Source organism: Dendrobates tinctorius, unplaced genomic scaffold (genome assembly GCF_039654945.1).
Source record: "Dendrobates tinctorius isolate UK_male_01 unplaced genomic scaffold, ASM3965494v1 ptg000383l, whole genome shotgun sequence".
Lineage (NCBI taxonomy): Eukaryota > Metazoa > Chordata > Amphibia > Anura > Dendrobatidae > Dendrobates > Dendrobates tinctorius.
Genome location: NW_027362049.1, coordinates 1568183 through 1585433, shown reverse-complemented (window position 1 = coordinate 1585433; position 17251 = coordinate 1568183). Strand labels below are relative to the sequence as shown.

General features: G+C 44.1%; 1 protein-coding gene across 3 annotated transcripts in view; it reads right to left on the bottom strand.

Moving 5' to 3' along the window:
- Positions 1–976, bottom strand: part of RNF157 (ring finger protein 157) — a 63677-nt gene extending 62701 nt beyond the window's left edge. For 2 of the 3 annotated variants that reach the window (XM_073563181.1, XM_073563183.1), the window contains exons 1-2: positions 841–976; positions 369–516 (exon numbers count right to left, since the gene is read on the bottom strand). In XM_073563181.1, the coding sequence (XP_073419282.1) occupies positions 369–456 (88 nt within the window). In that variant the 5' untranslated portion in view covers positions 457–516; positions 841–976. Of the gene's footprint in view, positions 1–368; positions 517–796 lie in introns of all 3 variants that reach the window. The other variant, XM_073563182.1, reaches the window with a different exon arrangement.
- Positions 977–17251: the final 16275 nt, after the last annotated feature.

Here is a 17251-nt window from a genome sequence, read left to right as displayed (position 1 = left end):
AGGATTGCCATGGCGCTAAGGAACAGTAGTGATGCATGAACGTACTGGGATAAGGTGTTATCTGAGTCTTTGGTGTGCTCGAATAATATGTCCGAGTCTCGCGGCTATTCGACAGTCGCAACACAGGAGGGCATTGCCTTTTTGTTAGACAATCTCCGCATGTGTGTGCCTGTCAGACAGCCGCGGGGACTTGAACACGGAGAAGATAACACTCGAGCATGCTCAGATAACACATGTTCGCTCATCACTTGTGAACAGTAATACACATATGGCCTCAGCAATCCATCACCTCCTCCATGTAAAGAGCCGGGAGGGAGAGAAGCAATCGCCCACCATTGGCATCATCCCTCGCCACCTCTGCCACTCACCAGACTTGGGTGGGTATCTGTAGACGGAGTTAGACGGCATATCCACCTCTTCTACTCCCGCGTGCTGCCGGCTGGTAAGTGCACCCATCTTCACCAGGACGAAAGGAACGCACCCGTTCCTATAACTGAGCTGCCATCTCACCAGTCACTAAGGTAAAAAGACAACATGACGTCAGGGGAATACATGCCAGCTGGAACATGAGCCCCCATGGGTGCCCACTGCCACAGCATCCAACACACCAGGTCTCCTGCCCTGTCACCACACAGGCAGGGGGCACACACTGTGGGTGGCACAGAACTGGAGGGAGTGATGCTGGCAGCACCCTGTGCCACCCTTCTGACATCACACACAGTGATGCCCACCACTGGCATCTAAGCAGACACCCCTACATGTGCCCAGGTCCCACTGACAGCCTATACATAGTAACCTCCATGTGTGACACCTCGCCATCACACAGCCAGCGTCCGTTACCTGACCCGATCGAGCGCCTGACACCGGTCCCTGCGGCAGCTGCAGCACACGACAAGTGACGTCACTCCACCGCCTGGAACCCCTCCCCCTAGGCGACCGCTGCTATTGATGATGAAGGAGGCGGAGCCACCTTCCCCATGACAACCATATTCTCTCACTCGGGAACCACGTGTTTAAAATCCCATTTGGGAGGAGGGCCTGACACCTGTGGGCGGAGATTGTGCTGCTGACTGACAGCTTGTGTGTCCGAGACCGCGGCTGCGCGATATATGGAAGCAGAAAGCGGCAGCTACTGTCCATGGTGAGCCGCGGGGAGGAAGCGGGAAGTGACTGCTAAGGAGTGCCATCTAGTGGCACTGAGTGTCATTACAGTCGTCATGGAGAGCGGGCACACACAGCGCATGCTCCTCATCACCGACCATGCTCCTCATCACCGACCATGCCTCATGCCGAATAATAGTGTACACTGGTTTTCATCACGTCACTCCGGAAGCCCTATGAGGGTTTTGGACTTGTAGAATGAGGTTTTTATAGAATTATCGTGGGGTACATATAATGCAGCAATTTTTACAATAATTACAGATTTTGCACTTTTATATATTTTAACCCCTTAACCCCAGGGGTGGTTTGCACGTTCATGACCAGGCCAATTTTTACAATTTTCCCAACTGTCCCTTTATGAGGTAATAACTCTGGAACGCTTCCATGGATCCCGGTGATTCTGTTTTCTCGTGACATATTGTACTTCATGTTAGTGGTAAAATTCTCATTCATATAACTTGCGTTTATTTGTGAAAAAAACGGAAATTTGGCGAAAATTTTGAACATTTCGCAATTTTCCAACTTTGAATTTTTATGCCCTTAAATCACAGAGATACGGCACACAAAATACTTAATAACTAACATTTCCCACGTTTACTTTACATCAGCACAATTTTGGAACCAAAATTTTTTTTTTGTTAGGAAGTTATAAGGGTTAAATATTGACCAGCGATTTCTCATTTTTACAACACCATTTTATTTTTACGGACCACATCACATTTGAAGCCACTTTGAGGGGTCTATATGATAGAAAATACCCAAAAGTGACACCATTCTAAAAACTGCACCCCTCAAGGTGCTCAAAACCACATTCAAGAAGTTTATTAACCCTTCAGGTGCGTCACAGGAATTTTTTGAATATTTAAAAAAAAAAATTAACATTTAACTTTTTTTCACAAAAAAAATTACTTCAGGTTCAATTTTTTTTATTTTACCAAGTGTAACAGGAGAAATTGGACTGCAAAAATTATTGTGCAATTTGTCCTGAGTACGCTGATACCTGATATGTGGGGGGGGAACCACTGTTTGGGCGCATGGCAGAGCTCAGAATGGAAGGAGCGCCGTTTGACTTTTACAATGCAAAATTGGCTGGAATTCAGATCGGACGCCATGTCGCGTTTGGAGAGCCCCTGATGTACCTAAACAGTGGAAACCCCCCACAAGTGACCCCATTTTTGCAACTAGACCCCCCAAGGAACTTATCTAGATAGGTGGTGAGAACTTTGAACCCACAAGGGCTTCACAGAAGTTTATAACGTACAGCAGTACAATTAAAAAATCATATTTTTTTACACAAAATGATCTTTTCACCCCCAATTTTTATTTTCCCAAGGGTAACAGGACCCTAAAAGTTATTGTGCAATTTGTCCTGAGTATGCTGATACCCCACATGTGGGGGTAAACCACTATTTGGGCAAATGACAGAGCTCGGAAGGGGAGCAGCGCCATTTGACTTTTTTGGCTGGAATTCAGATCGGACACCATGTCGCGATTGGAAAACCCCTGATGTGCCAAAACAGTGGAAACCCCCCACAAATGACACCATTTTGGAAACTAGACCCCCCAAGGAACTTATCTAGATGTGTGGTGAGAACTTTGAAGCGCCAAGTGCTTCACAGAAGTTTATAACGCCCAGGCGTGAAAATAAAAAAATATTTTTTTTCCACAAAAATGATATTTTTGCCCCCAAATTTTTATTTTCCTAAGGGCAACAGGAGAAATAGGACCCCAAAAGTTGTTTTGCAAATTGTCCTGAGTAGGCTGATACCCCATATGAGGGGGTAAAACACTGTTTGTCTGCATGGCAGAGCTTGGAAGGGAAGGAGCACCATTTGACTTTTTCAACGCAGAATTGGCTGGAATTGAGATCAGACGCCATGTTGCGTTTGGAGAGCACCTGATGTGCGCAAATAGTGGAAACCCCAAATTCTAACTCCAACCCTAGCCCTAACCTTAGCCCTAACCCTAGCCCTAACCCTAATGGGAAAATGGAAATAAATACATTTTTTTAATTTTATTATTTTTCCCTAACTAAGGGGGTGATAACGGGGGGTTTGATTTACTATTTATGGCGGTATTTATATTTGGCGGCTGTCGCACGCTAAAAGACGTAAAATAGTTTTTGCATCACCACATATTGAGAGCTATAATTTTTCTATATTTTGACCCACCGAGTTATGTGAGGTCTTATTTTTTGTGGGACGAGTTGACGCTTTTATTGGTATCATGTTCGGACATGTGACATTTTTTGATCGCTTTTTATTTCGTTTTTTGGGACGCAGAATTTACAAAAAACAGCATTTCATGAATTTCTTTTGGGTGGTGCATTTACGCCGTTCCGGGTGCGGTAAAATTTATAAGGCGGTTTTATTCTTCGGGTCAGTACGGTTACAGCGATACCTCATTTAGGTCTTTTTTTATATTTTGGCGCTTTTATGCAATGAAAACAATTTTATATAAAAAATAATTATTTTTGCATCACTTTATTCTGCGAGCTATAACTTTTTTATTTTTTCGCTGATGATGCTGTTTGGCGGCTCGTTTTTTGCGGGACAAGATGACGTTTTCAGCGGTATCATGGATATTTATATGCGTCTTTTTGATCGCGCGTTATTGCACTTTTTGTTCGGCAGTATGATAATAAATCATTATTTTTTGCTTCGTTTTTTATTTTTATTTTTTAAGGGGTTCGCTTAAGGGGTTAACTATCAGGACAGTTTTATAGGGCGGGTCGTTACGGACGCGGCGATACCAAATATATGTACTTTTATTGTTTGTTTTTTTTTATTTCCAAAAAATGAATTTATTGGGGAATATTTTTTTTTTTTATTTATTTAGCGATTTTTTTAAAATTATTTTTACACTTTTTTTTTTTTTTTTTTTACTTTATTACAATGTCCCAGGGGGGACATAATTGTCCTGTGACAGATCGCTGATCTGTCACATCACAGATCACTGTGACAGATCAGCGATCTGTCACAGGCACTGCACAGGCTTCCTCATGCCTGCGCTCTGCAGGCACTGAGGAAGCCAGCTTCCTGCAGGCCCCCGGAGGTCCCTGTCGCCATATTGGATCCGGGGACCTGCAGGAAAGGAGCCCCCCGCAGCAGCACTGCACATTGCGCTGCCGTGGGGGGCTCAGGGAAGCAAGGAGGGAGCCCCCTCCCTGCTGATGCTTCCCTTTAACCCCCGGTACACCGCGATCGTGTTTAATCGCGGTGTACAAGGGGTTAACGTGTCGGGGGCGGTCCGTGAACGCCCCTGACACATTGTGCCGGGTGTCAGCTATGATAATTAGCTGACACTCGGCCGCGATCAGCGGCGCTCACCACGTGGGCGCCGCTGATCGCAGTGACGTAATATTCCGTCCATGGTAATTAGGTCCAGGGTCACATGGACGGAATATTACGTCAATTGTAGGTAAGGGGTTAAGGCAAGATGGGGAATATCACCTATTCTGGCTGTGTTTTTCTAATTTTCTTTTTTTATGGTGTATATTATGCAAGATAAAATATAATATACTGTACACACATAGGGTCGGACTGGGGTGTCTGGGGCCCACCAGGGAATGGACTCTAGGGGCCCACCCTACAGCTATATGCAAATAACTTATCCGTTATCCCCATTATAGTGGAGCATCGGCTGTAAAGCACAGGCGGCTCTTGCACAGCTACTGTGCGTCCCCATAACTGGGCTATATAATTACGGTAGCTCACTTTAATGGGCTTTCTTATAATAATACCACATAAGAGGGAGAAATACTGCCACACAATTAGTGCACTACATATTCTACCACATAGTGACAAAAAAACACCACATACAAGGGACAAATACTGCCATACCGTGACCAGACCACATATTACCATCATATAGTGACCCAACACCACATACAAGGGATAAATACTGCTACACCGTGACCAGACTACATATTACCACCAGAGCTGTGGAGTCGGTAAGCCAAACCTGCGACTCCGACTTCTCAATTTCCCTTACACTGACTCCACGACTCCGACTCCCACATATATTGCTTATATTTAAGTGAAAAATTGATTGTAGTACAATGTGATCATCAGACATTTATTCATTTTTATGATCCAATAATCAAGATATTTAGATAGAACATAATATCTATTTATTGGAATACAACTTTAGAACGCAAAAAACTGTAATAAATTGTAAATAGGTAATACACTGTATAATATCGATTACATACATACGGTACAGACCAGAAGTTTGGACACACCTCATTCAAAGAGTTTTCTTTATTTGCATGACTATGAAAATTGTAGATTCACTCTGAAGGCATCAAAACTATGAATTAACACATGTGGAATTATATAATTAACAAAAAGTGTGAAACAACTGAAAATACTGTATGTCTTATATTCTAGGTTCTTCAAAGTAGCCACCTTTTGCTTTGATTTCTGCTTTGCACACTCTTGGCATTCTCTTGATGAGCTTCAAGAGGTAGTCACCGGAAATGGTCTTCCAACAGTTTTGAAGGAGTTCCCAGAGATGCTTAGCACTTGTTGGCCTTTTTGCCTTCACTCTGCGGTCCAGCTCACCCCAAACCATCTCGATTGGGTTCAGGTCTGGTGTCTGTGGAGGCCAGGTCATCTGGCGTAGCACCCTATCACTCTCCTTCTTGGTCAAATAGCCCTTACACAGCCTGGAGGTGTGTTTGGGGTCATTGTCCTGTTGAGAAATAAATGATGGTCCAACTAAACGCAAACTGGATGGAATAGCATGCCGCTGCAAAATGCTGTGGTAGCCAACCTGGTTCAGTATGCCTTCAATTTTGAATAAATCCCCAACAGTGTCACCAGCAAAGCACCCCCACACCATCTCGCCTCCTCCTCCATGCTTCACGGTGGGAACCAGGCATGTAGAGTCCATCTGTTCACCTTTTCTGCGTCGCACAAAGACATGGTGGTTGGAACCAAAGATCTCAAATTTGGACTCATCAGACCAAAGCACAGATTTCCACTGGTCTAATGTCCATTCCTTGTGTTCTCTAGCCCAAACAAGTCTCTTCTGCTTGTTGCATGTCCTTAGCAGTGGTTTCCTAGCAGCTATTTTACCATGAAGCCCTGCTGCACAAAGTCTCCTCTTAACAGTTGTTGTAGAGATGTATCTGCTGCTAGAACTCTGTGTGGTATTGACCTGGTCTCCAATCTGAGCTGCTGTTAACCTGCGATTTCTGAGGCTGGTGACTCGGATGAACTTATCCTCTGCAGCAGATGTGACTCTTGGTCTTCCTTTCCTGGGGCGGTCCTCATGTGAGCCAGTTTCTTTGTAGCGCTTGATGGTTTTTGCCACTGCACTTGGCGACACTTTCAAAGTTTTCCCAATTTTTTGGACTGACTAACCTTCATTTCTTAAAGTAATGATGGCCACTCGTTTTTCTTTACTCAGCTGCTTTTTTCTTGCCATAATACAAATTCTAACAGTCTATTCAGTAGGACTATCAGCTGTGTATCCACCAGACTTCTGCACAACACAACTGATGGTCCCAACCCCATTTATAAGGCAAGAAATCCCACTTATTAAACCTGACAGGGCACACCTGTGAAGTGAAAACCATTTCCGGTGACTACCTCTTGAAGCTCATCAAGAGAATGCCAAGAGTGTGCAAAGCAGAAATCAAAGCAAAAGGTGGCTACTTTGAAGAACCTAGAAGATAAGACATACAGTATTTTCAGTTGTTTCACACTTTTTTGTTAATTATATAATTCCACATGTGTTAATTCATAGTTTTGATGCCTTCAGAGTGAATCTACAATATTCATAGTCATGAAAATAAAGAAAACTCTTTGATTGAGAAGGCGTGTCCAAACTTTTGGTCTGTACTGTATATATATATACTGTATGTGTGTGTGTATATATATATATATATATATATATACACATGCACACACACATACACATACACACACACTATGACTTATCTCGGCTAAGATAAAGCCTAGAGCCTCAGGCTACATTCACACTATGGGCGTAGCCAGGATCAAACCTGGGGGGGGGGCAGAACCTCATACTGTTTTGCAGAATTTCATACTGCACACCTCAGCTGCTGTAGAACCTCATACTTCACACCCCTACACTTGAAAATAAAGCCTGCACCTTAAGAAGATGTGGTGATGAATGCAGTCTATTTATTCCAACTATCAGTTGATGTTGATGTTACTGAAGACGAGCAATGCCTGTCCGGGGCGTCCTTTTGGGCAGCTATGAGGTGTACCTGACTGGTGCTAAAAAAAAGGAGTGTTAGTCTGTGTGCTATCCGGCTTTCATTCTTTTTGGTACAGATAAGATATGGATAGACAGATATGGATAAATGGATATATAGATAGAGCAGATTTCTAATCTGCTTTTGATATTGAAAACATTATCTATGAGCTCAAAAACCTTTCAGGTGATGCTGTTTTTTAAAAAGTTGATCTGCTTTTGCAACTGAAAAACATATCCTCAAAAAACGCAGGAAAAACGCTGTGTGTGAATGTAACCTTAGACCAGGAATAGAACAGCCATTTATAGGACATTTCATAACTTTCCCAAATTCCTATGAAAAAATATTCAGCACATTCTGCAATGAACTACTGTACCCAATTTATTATATATTTTAGGAGTCGGAGTCAGTCCATTTTACACCGACTCCAACTCCGACTCCACCAAAATGAGCACCGACTCCGACTCCACAGCCCTGATTACCACCACACAGTGACCGAATAATACAACATACTGAAGTCAAATACTGCCACAAGGTGACCAGACCACATATTACCACCACATAGTGACCGAATAATACATACAAGGAAAAAATACCTCTACATCTACACTGTGATCAGACCACATGTTACCACCACATAGTGACTGAATACTACAATACTGATCATAAATAAAAACCATAATACTAATATTACCATAAGTGTCATTATACACAGGAGCTCAGCATATATTGTCAGTGTACTGGTAATACAAGAATCACCAGTGACATTATACACAGGATCTCTGTATATAGTGTGCGTGTACATGTGATACACTGACTCACCACTGATTTTCTATGTGAAGTCTTTCTTCTTCACTTTTCTTCTTCATCTGGCACAGACTTCCATCACTTCTTCCTGCTAGGACTTTTCTCTGCAGGAAATTACAGTCATTTATAGCTGATTACTTCTAAATCACATCCTCCACTTATTTCCCGACTTCTCTACTATGCCAGATGAAGAAAGAAAGCAACATAGTGCCGCCCTGCATAGTAACAGGGCCTCCCTTTTGTTTCCCCACATGGCAAACAGTCTCCCAAAAAGTAAATTATATTACAGCAGTAATAATGTCCCCCACTTGTCACCATAAACTAAATGTATGTTCCTCATTCTGGCCCCTGTACAGTAATTAAAAAGAACCTGTCAGGTCCCACGTGACCTCCGACCCAGCAGCATTCACTTGTTTATGAGTAAATGCCCTGCCTAACCTGTCCTGTATAACATTTTCTGTAAAAACGAGGTATTGAAAAAAAGCATTTATATTGTCCCCATTTGTTATGCTAATGAGGGTTTTGACTAGTCGACGGGGCATTCGTTACCCCTGGCTAGTCAGCCTTCTTTCCATGTCATCGCACCCCTGTGGGGTCATAACCAGGGATCAAAGAGGCACAGCCAGGAGCCTAGGGAGCACAGCCAGGGCCAAGTGACCTAGGGGTCTTATGTCCCTTGGCCCTGGCTGTGCCCCCTACGTCCTTTCGCTTGCTCCCAGCATCATGTCGTATCCACAGAGACAGAAGTAAAAGAAAAAAATCTCTCTTACTTGCCTGTGCTCCTGGCGCCGAGCAGTGTCCTCTTTTTAGTTCCCTGGAGGAAGATCTGGCTAGTCCCGTGTTTGAGACTCTTAAATGAGGCTCCATGGCCTTTATTTGCTCTTTTTAGTTCAGGCACGTTCATGTTAAAATGGCCGCTGACCTAGCAGAGGAAGGCGACTAACATGTTGCGCGTTCATCTCAGGCGCCGCGTGACAGTGACGTCATACTCTGGCGATATCACTGTCATGCGCCGCCTGCAACGGGTGCGGCGCACACACCTCAGCCGCCGCACTGTGTTAGGACGGGGACCTATTGCGATGGTGAAATGCATTTCAAGTGAATGTGAATCTGAGGAACCACATTCAGTTAATAATAAATAATAATAATCTTTATATAGCGCCAACATATTCCGCAGCGCTTTACAGTTTACACCAGCAGGCCCCCTCTTTATTCAGTAATTAAATGCATGTACAGTTAGCTGCACAAGTACTGTACTACTTATATACTGTATGTGTCTGATATCTTTATCTATTCTATGTGTATATATCCTATCTATTCTATTCTGTCCGGTCACGCTGTGATTTTACTGCATGCAGTTGCTGATATGTCGAGTTTTCAACGACATGGGTGTGTAAAAATCGGACGGCAGTTGCAAGGTCCGAGTGCCATGCAATTTGTTTTATCATACCCATTGACTTGCATTGGCGAGTCTTGTCCAAGATACGAGGACAATCGCAGATGAGCAGGGACTCATAGCTTAACATTGGTCCAAGTGCAATCCGATTTTATCCAATTGCACTTGTCCGTTTTCCTCGCAGATGAGTATGAGCCCTTATCCTTCTTGTTAATAGTGTCTCCGCGCTATTTTTTTACATTTGTTTTAGCCTAGGACCAGGGGACCTCATTCAGGCCTCATCCCGATGAGCGTATTTTGGTGCATGTGAGAGGCCAGTGGAAATGAATGGGATAGTTCATATGTGTAACTTTTCACCATGACCTAATGTCTATGTGAAGAATCTACAGCACAATAGTTTGTTCTTTTAGGATGAGACATTCACATAGAACTAATACAAAAAAATGGATGCCATATGTACACCACCTGTTTTTAACAGATCCATTGCATAGGAAACTGCATTTTTTTATTACTATTTTTTTTATTGTGGATGTGAAAGACTGAAATAATGAACACTATATGGATGAAAAATCTGGATGAAAATCAGACAATTTTTAATCCACTTGTATGAATGTGACCTTACATTCACAAGGAGTCTCCATTACATGCCAGACTAAGACGGAAACCAGTCCATAATCAAAGCATGTGAGGTGTTTAGCTGCAATCCCTGGCATTGCAAAAGAGTATGTTACAGCTGACATCTGCTGCAGATGGACTCTCATATAGAGTCATGCCTTCATGATTTTGCAGCACTTCTCCCCCAATAGATATCTCATGTGTCAGTCATGAGAAATATAGCATAGAAGCCATATGCAAATCAGGTTGGAAGTGCACTGGGGGGTGTCAATGCACTTGGACTGTTTCTTTCAAAAACCTATACAGCAACACCACTGCTTCCATATGTAGAAACATGCTAACAGCTTCCCTCTAACCCCTTATGCATTATGATGGACCATACCCCTCATAAGTCAGCTGTCTTCCTTTAATGCAGGTACACATCCGTGTGTCATCAGTGTTACACGTACCGGCGCATGGGAAAAGCCGTAACAAAAATTGGCGTGGGCTCCCGCATAATTTTGATAACCAGCAGAGAGAAAGGCCACCGCTGAGGGCTGATGTTACCTGAGAAAGGAGACAATATACCAAAAGGTTCCCAGGCTATTAATAACAGCTCACAGCTGTTTGCCTTTACTAGTTTACGGGGGATCCCAGAAAAAAAATGACATAGGGTCCCCCTATAAATTCTAACCAGCAAAGGCTAAACAGACAACTGTGGGTTGATAATAGCCTGGGAAGGGACCAGGGATATTGCCCCCCCCTTCCAGGCTACCAACATCTTCCCTCAGCCGCCCCAGAAATTGCGCATCCATAAGATGCGCCAAATATGATGCTTAGCCTCGCTCTTCCCACTTGCCCTGGTGCAGTGGCAAGTGGGGTAATAGGGTTGGGGTTGATTTCATCTTTGTATTGTCAGCTGACATCAAGCTCGGGGTTAGTAATGGAGAGGCGTCTATAAGACTTCTCCATTACTAACCCCATAATCATATTCTAAAAAATACACAGTCAGAATAAAATCCTTTTATTGAAATAAACACACCCCACCCTAATTTTCCCACTTATTACTGTAAAAATCAAAATAATAAAACATATTCCTCACTTGTCCGACGACAATCCATTTGTCCCACGAAGCAGTACAGCTCTGCTACATCTGTATTACATATATGCAAATAATGTCCATGGAGCCTCATTTAAGAGTCTCAAACATGGAACTAGCCAGATGAGGCTAGTTCCATGTTTGAGACTCTTAAATGAGGCTCCATGGACTTTATTTGCATATTCGTATTTCCCAGGGAGCATTGCACCTAGGATTTCACTAATTGAGCACCTTTGCTGGCTGCCGCAGTGTTTTCTTTGACTGGTCTCCCTGAGGTCAGTGATTATTTCGTGACATCTGTATTAGGCTGGTTTCACATTAGCGCTTTTTAAGCGCACGCACGGCCGGGGGTAGCTCCGCCCCCGAGCCGGCTCTCTGCCCGGCGTGCCCGCCCCTTGCTTGTAGCGCCGCCTCCTAGCGCACAGCGGCGCCTGCGATCGGCGCACCCTATCTTTAGCATAGGGTGCGCAGATTGTGCGCAGGCCGTGCGCCAGTTGCGCTTTGACCTGTGCTGCGCACTTTTGACGGTGCGCCGTGTGCGCCAAAATCAAACTTTTCGGATTTTGGCGCGCACGGCGCACCGTCAAAAGTGCGCAGCGCAGGTCAAAGCGCAACTAGCGCACGGCCTGCGCACGATCTGCGCACCCTATGCTAAAGATAGGGTGCGCCGATCCCAGGCGCCGCTGTGCGCTAGGAGGCGGCGCTACAAGCAAGGGGCGGGCACGCCGGGCAGAGAGCCGGCTCGGGGGCGGAGCTACCCCCGGCCGTGCGTGCGCTTAAAAAGCGCTAATGTGAAACCAGCCTTACATGGCTGAGTAGTAGCATGATGCAACTGCTCAACCATAAATCCCGGACACACTAAGCTGAGCTTTGGGCGCAGCTTTACTGTCAAGCGGTAATGTCATATAGGTTATCGCCGGTCACTGCCAGCTGTTCCCACGCTCACTTCAATGTGAGCAAGCCGATGAACTACGCTAACCTTCATGACATCACTGATAGCACAATGAGAATTTTCTCATGGTGCTAAATGTGATCACATTGAGGTCACCGCATTTCATCGGGCCACTCACAATGAGATGTCTGTGGTAACCGCAGCTTCAGTGACCTATGTTAGTCTCAATGACATCACCACAGGTCATTGAAGTTGCACTCCGATGCTCAGCTCAGTGTCTCCTGGCTGCCACCTTTCAGCAAGGCATCGAGATGAAGCAGAGATGGATTGCGGTGTGGGACAAATGGATTATCGCCAAACAGGTGAGTAATATGGTGTTTGTTTTATTTTTAATTTTACACTAATAAATAGGTAAAGGAGGTTGGGGAGTGCTTATTTTAAATAAAGGAGTCTGTGTCTTTCTTTCAATTAAATGAATTTATTCTGGTTGTGTTTTTTTAACAATATAACTATGGGGTTATTAATGGGGCATCTTATATACACCTCTCCATTATTAACCCCTGGGCTTGATGTCAGCGGCCATAAAACTGTTTACAACAGTGCCAACCCTACTACTAAACTTGCCACCACACCAGGGCAAGTGGGAAGTGCGAGGCAAGATTTGCGGTATCTTATTAATGTGCCATTTCTAAGGCCGCTGAGGGCTGATGATATTAGTCTCTGAGGGGGGTCAATATCCATGTCCCCTTTCTTGGCTATTAATATCAGCCTGCAGCGGTCTGTTTAGCCTTTGCTGGTTAGAATTTATAGGCGGACCCTGTGTAATTTTTTTCTGGGGTCCCATTGTAAATTAACCAGTAAAGGCTAAGCAAACAGCTGTGAGCTGTTGTTAATAGCCTTGGAACATTTAAGGCTCATGGCCCCTTTCCCAGATATCAATATCAACTCTGAAGGGTCGGCCTTCCCTTTGGTGGTTATGAAAATTACACAGGAGCCCACACCATTTGTTTTAAATTAATGCATTTAAAAATAAAAAAAAAGTACAGAAAAAAAAACCACGAATCACTGATTATATAGCACACTGACATTTCTATCTATCTATCATGTTCCTCATTAGCACACTGTCATTTCTACCTATCTATCCATGTTCCTCATCACGATCTATCTCTGAACATATTTAATACATAACACTCTTTAATTTCTATGCTACATTTCATTCCTTACGTGGCACACTGACACAGCAGCACACAGACACATGGATATCACATACGTACACATGGATGGCACACGGACCACAGATCTGACCAGTACTGGTTTTTCCATTACCAAAATCACCAGGACATGTGAAGAAGGCCTAGTGGCTGTGTCTAAAGGGCCTGTCACACTAAGAGATATCGCTAGCAATATCGCTATAACTTGTGACGTTATAGCGATATTGCTAGCGATATCGCTGTGTCTCATAGTTACCTACAACCCGCTCCCCCGCTGGTTATCGCTGATCGCGCGAGAACAGACTGGACCGTTTCTCATCGTCTGCTTCCTGCAGCGCTTCCTGCTGTGACGACGAGCGACGCGTGGAGCCGGGCGGGAGGACGCAGGATCGCCTGGTGTGACAGGTAAGTAGCGACCCCCGTCCCCAGCGATGTCGCTGGTGAGATCTGCCTGTGTGGCAGCTCACTAGCGACCACTTAGCGATGTACCAGCGATCCTGACCGCGTCATATCGCTGGTCGGGATCGCTGGTACATCGCTAAGTGTGACAGTACCTTAACCATGCAAGAACATGGTCTGATCATACCACATCTCCTGGGCAGAGGAGAAAGCAAAAGATTATACAGAGATTACAGCAGGGGATCACAGCTGATTCTTTTTTCACTGCTTGTTTTTAACCCCTTCACGACCTTTGCCGTACTAGTATTGCTCTGCGGGAACTGCATTACTGACCAGAGCAGTACTAGTACAGTGCCGCGATCATCGGGTGCAGGTGTCAGCTGTATGTGACAGCTGACACCCTGCAGCAATGCCCACGATCGGTGCTAGCACCGATCATGGGCATTTAACCCTTCTGATGCCACTGGTAGTAGTGACAGTGGCATAGAGAAGCATCGTGCAGGGAGGGGGCTCCCTGCACGCTTTCCTCAGAACGCGATGCGATCGCATTGTCCTGAGGGTCTCCATAGATGGCCGCGGGGTCCTTCCGGGTCCTGCAGGGAGGTGGCTTGTCAGCGCCTGCTAAGAGCAGGCATCGGCATGTCTCAATCCCTGCCTGTCAGATCACTGATCTGAAACTAAGCAGTGCTAAGTGTCAGATCAGCGATCTGACATTATATAATGTTCCATACTGGGACAATGTAATAAAGTTAAAAAAATATATATTATAATGTGTAAAAATATTTTTTAACAAAATCCCCAAATTAAGAAAAATAAATATTTTACCAATAAATAATAATAATAATTTTATTTCTATAGCGCCAACATATTCCGCAGCACTTTACATTATAGAGGGGACTTCTACAGACAATAGACATTACAGCATAGCAATAAACACATAGATCATAACAGATACCAAGAGGAATGAGGGCCCTCCTCGCAAGCGTACAATCTATGAGGAAAAGGAGAGACACGAAAGGTAGATGGTAACAATTGCTTTCATTGTTCGGACCAGCCATAATGTAAGGGCCCCGTCACCCACAGCGAGATCGGTAGCGAGATCGCTGATTTTGTGACGCATCAGCAATCTCTCCAGCAATATCGCTGTGTGTGACGGGGATTAGCGACCGGCCCCCCTTCCGGGTATCGCTGATCGTGCAGAATCGTCCTGGGCCATTTTTTGATCGTTGGTCTCCCGCTGGCCAGCACGCATCGCTGTGTGTAGCAGGGGCTGCCAACAATCAGCGAGGCTGGTATCTAGGGTAAACAGCGAGTATCCAAGAGCCGCATGGCTCTTAGATACCCGCTGTTTACATTGGAAACCAGCTTGCTCGCTGGTCCTGATCGCTGGAGGGGCTGTCTAATGTGACAGCTCACCAGCGATCAGCCTAACGATGTCCCAGCGATCCCATCCATGTCGGATCGTTGGTGGGATTGCTGGGACATCGTTATGTGTAACGGCGCCTTAAGAAACGGGTGTTCCTGTAATGCTGCATGAACCAGTTAATAGTCTAAATATGTAATAGTACAGACACAGAGTGATATTAAATGCATAAAGCATGTGAGAACAAGATGCGAGGAACCTGGTTATGGTAAAAAAAACAAAAAAAACAAATACATTTATGTAAATAAATAAAAAATATAAAAGTACACATATTTAATATCGTCGTGTCCATAACGGCCCGCTCTATAAAACTGTCCCACCAGTTAACCCCTTCAGTGAACACCGTAAAAAAATAAAAAACAAGGCAAAAAACAATGCTTTATCATCATACCACTGAACAAAAAGTGCAATAAAACACAATAAAAAAGACGGATGTAAATAAATATGGTACAGCTAAAAACGTCATCTTGTCCCGCAAAAAAACAAGCCGCCATACAGCTCCATCAGCAGAAAAATAAAAAAGTTATAGCTCTCGGAATAAAGCGATGCAAAAATAATTATTTTTTCTCCAAAATAGTTTTTCATTGTGTAAAAGCGCCAAAACATAAAAAAGATATAAATGAGTTATCGCTGTAATCGTACTGACCCAAAGAATAAATCTGCCTTACCAATTTTACCACATGCAGAACGGTATTAAAAAAAAAAAAAGCAATTCCTAAATTGCTGGCTTTTGTTAATTCTGTCTCCCAAAAATCTGAATAGAAAGTGATCAAACATGTCATGTGCCCAAAAATGGAACCAATAAAAACATCAGCTCGTCCCACAAAAAACAAGACCTCACATGGCTATGTCGGCCAAAATATGAAAAAATTATAGCTCTCAAAATATGGTGATGCAAAAAATAGTTTTCGCAATAAAAAGCGTCTTTCAGTGTGTGACAGGAGCCAAACAGAAAAACCGATATAAATCTGGTATCGCTGTAATCGCACTGATCTGAAGAATAAAGTCGCCTAATCACTTATACCACACGAGGAACGGCATGAAAAAAATAAATAAAACCAATTCATCACCTGCTGTTAATTTTTTCATTCTGCCTTCCAAAGATCCCATTAAGGCTCGGCGCACATTTATCCTGTGCTCTGCACTGAGCACTTACATTCTGTGTAAATCTCTGAAATACGTGATTCAGGCAGAACCCCTGGCGGAAGATTCCCTATATGAGGCAGAAGGAGGCACTGTGGCCGCCATGGGACCTGTGGTCTGGCGGTGTCCATCTTTTTAGGATTGTGCCGTCGGCCACAGTTTTGTGCACTTCTGAAAAAAAAAGGGACCGTGGCACAGAGGACAAACGGAGTCCAGAGTAACTCTGCTGCCTCATTATAGTGAATGGATCCATCGGGGGTTTCATCTGAATCACGTCACTTAGAGATTTAGATGGAAACCGCAAAGTAAGTGGTCAGCGTAGAGCGCCAGATAACTGTGATCCCAAACGTTATGTAAAATGTTCCCAATAAAAGCTTCCACTCAATCCACAAAAAAAAAGTCCTCACTCAGATCTGTCATCTGTTAACGGAAATTTTGGGGGCTTCCACGTTACTGGTAGAACAAAGGCTCTGAAAAAGTGAAATGGCTCCTCGCCCTCTAAAAGAAATTCAGCAAATTCTCAGCTCCCAAATCCAAATGCCCTCTCCCTTCTGAGTCCCAGTATGCCTAAACCACATTTAGCGCCCACGTTTGGCATTTCTGTAGTGCTGAGAGCCCGCCTAACTTACGGGTGCGTGTCTCCAGATGCACGTGCTTTGCATAATGTACTGGTCACTACAACGGCAGTTTGCAATTTTCACTCAGCAACATCCACTGCTGCTTGTTTCTGGAAAACATCCATGGAGTCAAAATCATCACTACACCTGTAGATAAATTCCCAAAGGGTTATAATTTCAAAATGGGGGTCACTTGAGGGGGGATTCTGCTCTTCTAGCACTTAGGGGCTCTTTATATGGAATCCACAATCTAATTTTCAATCTACAGGGTGGGCCATTT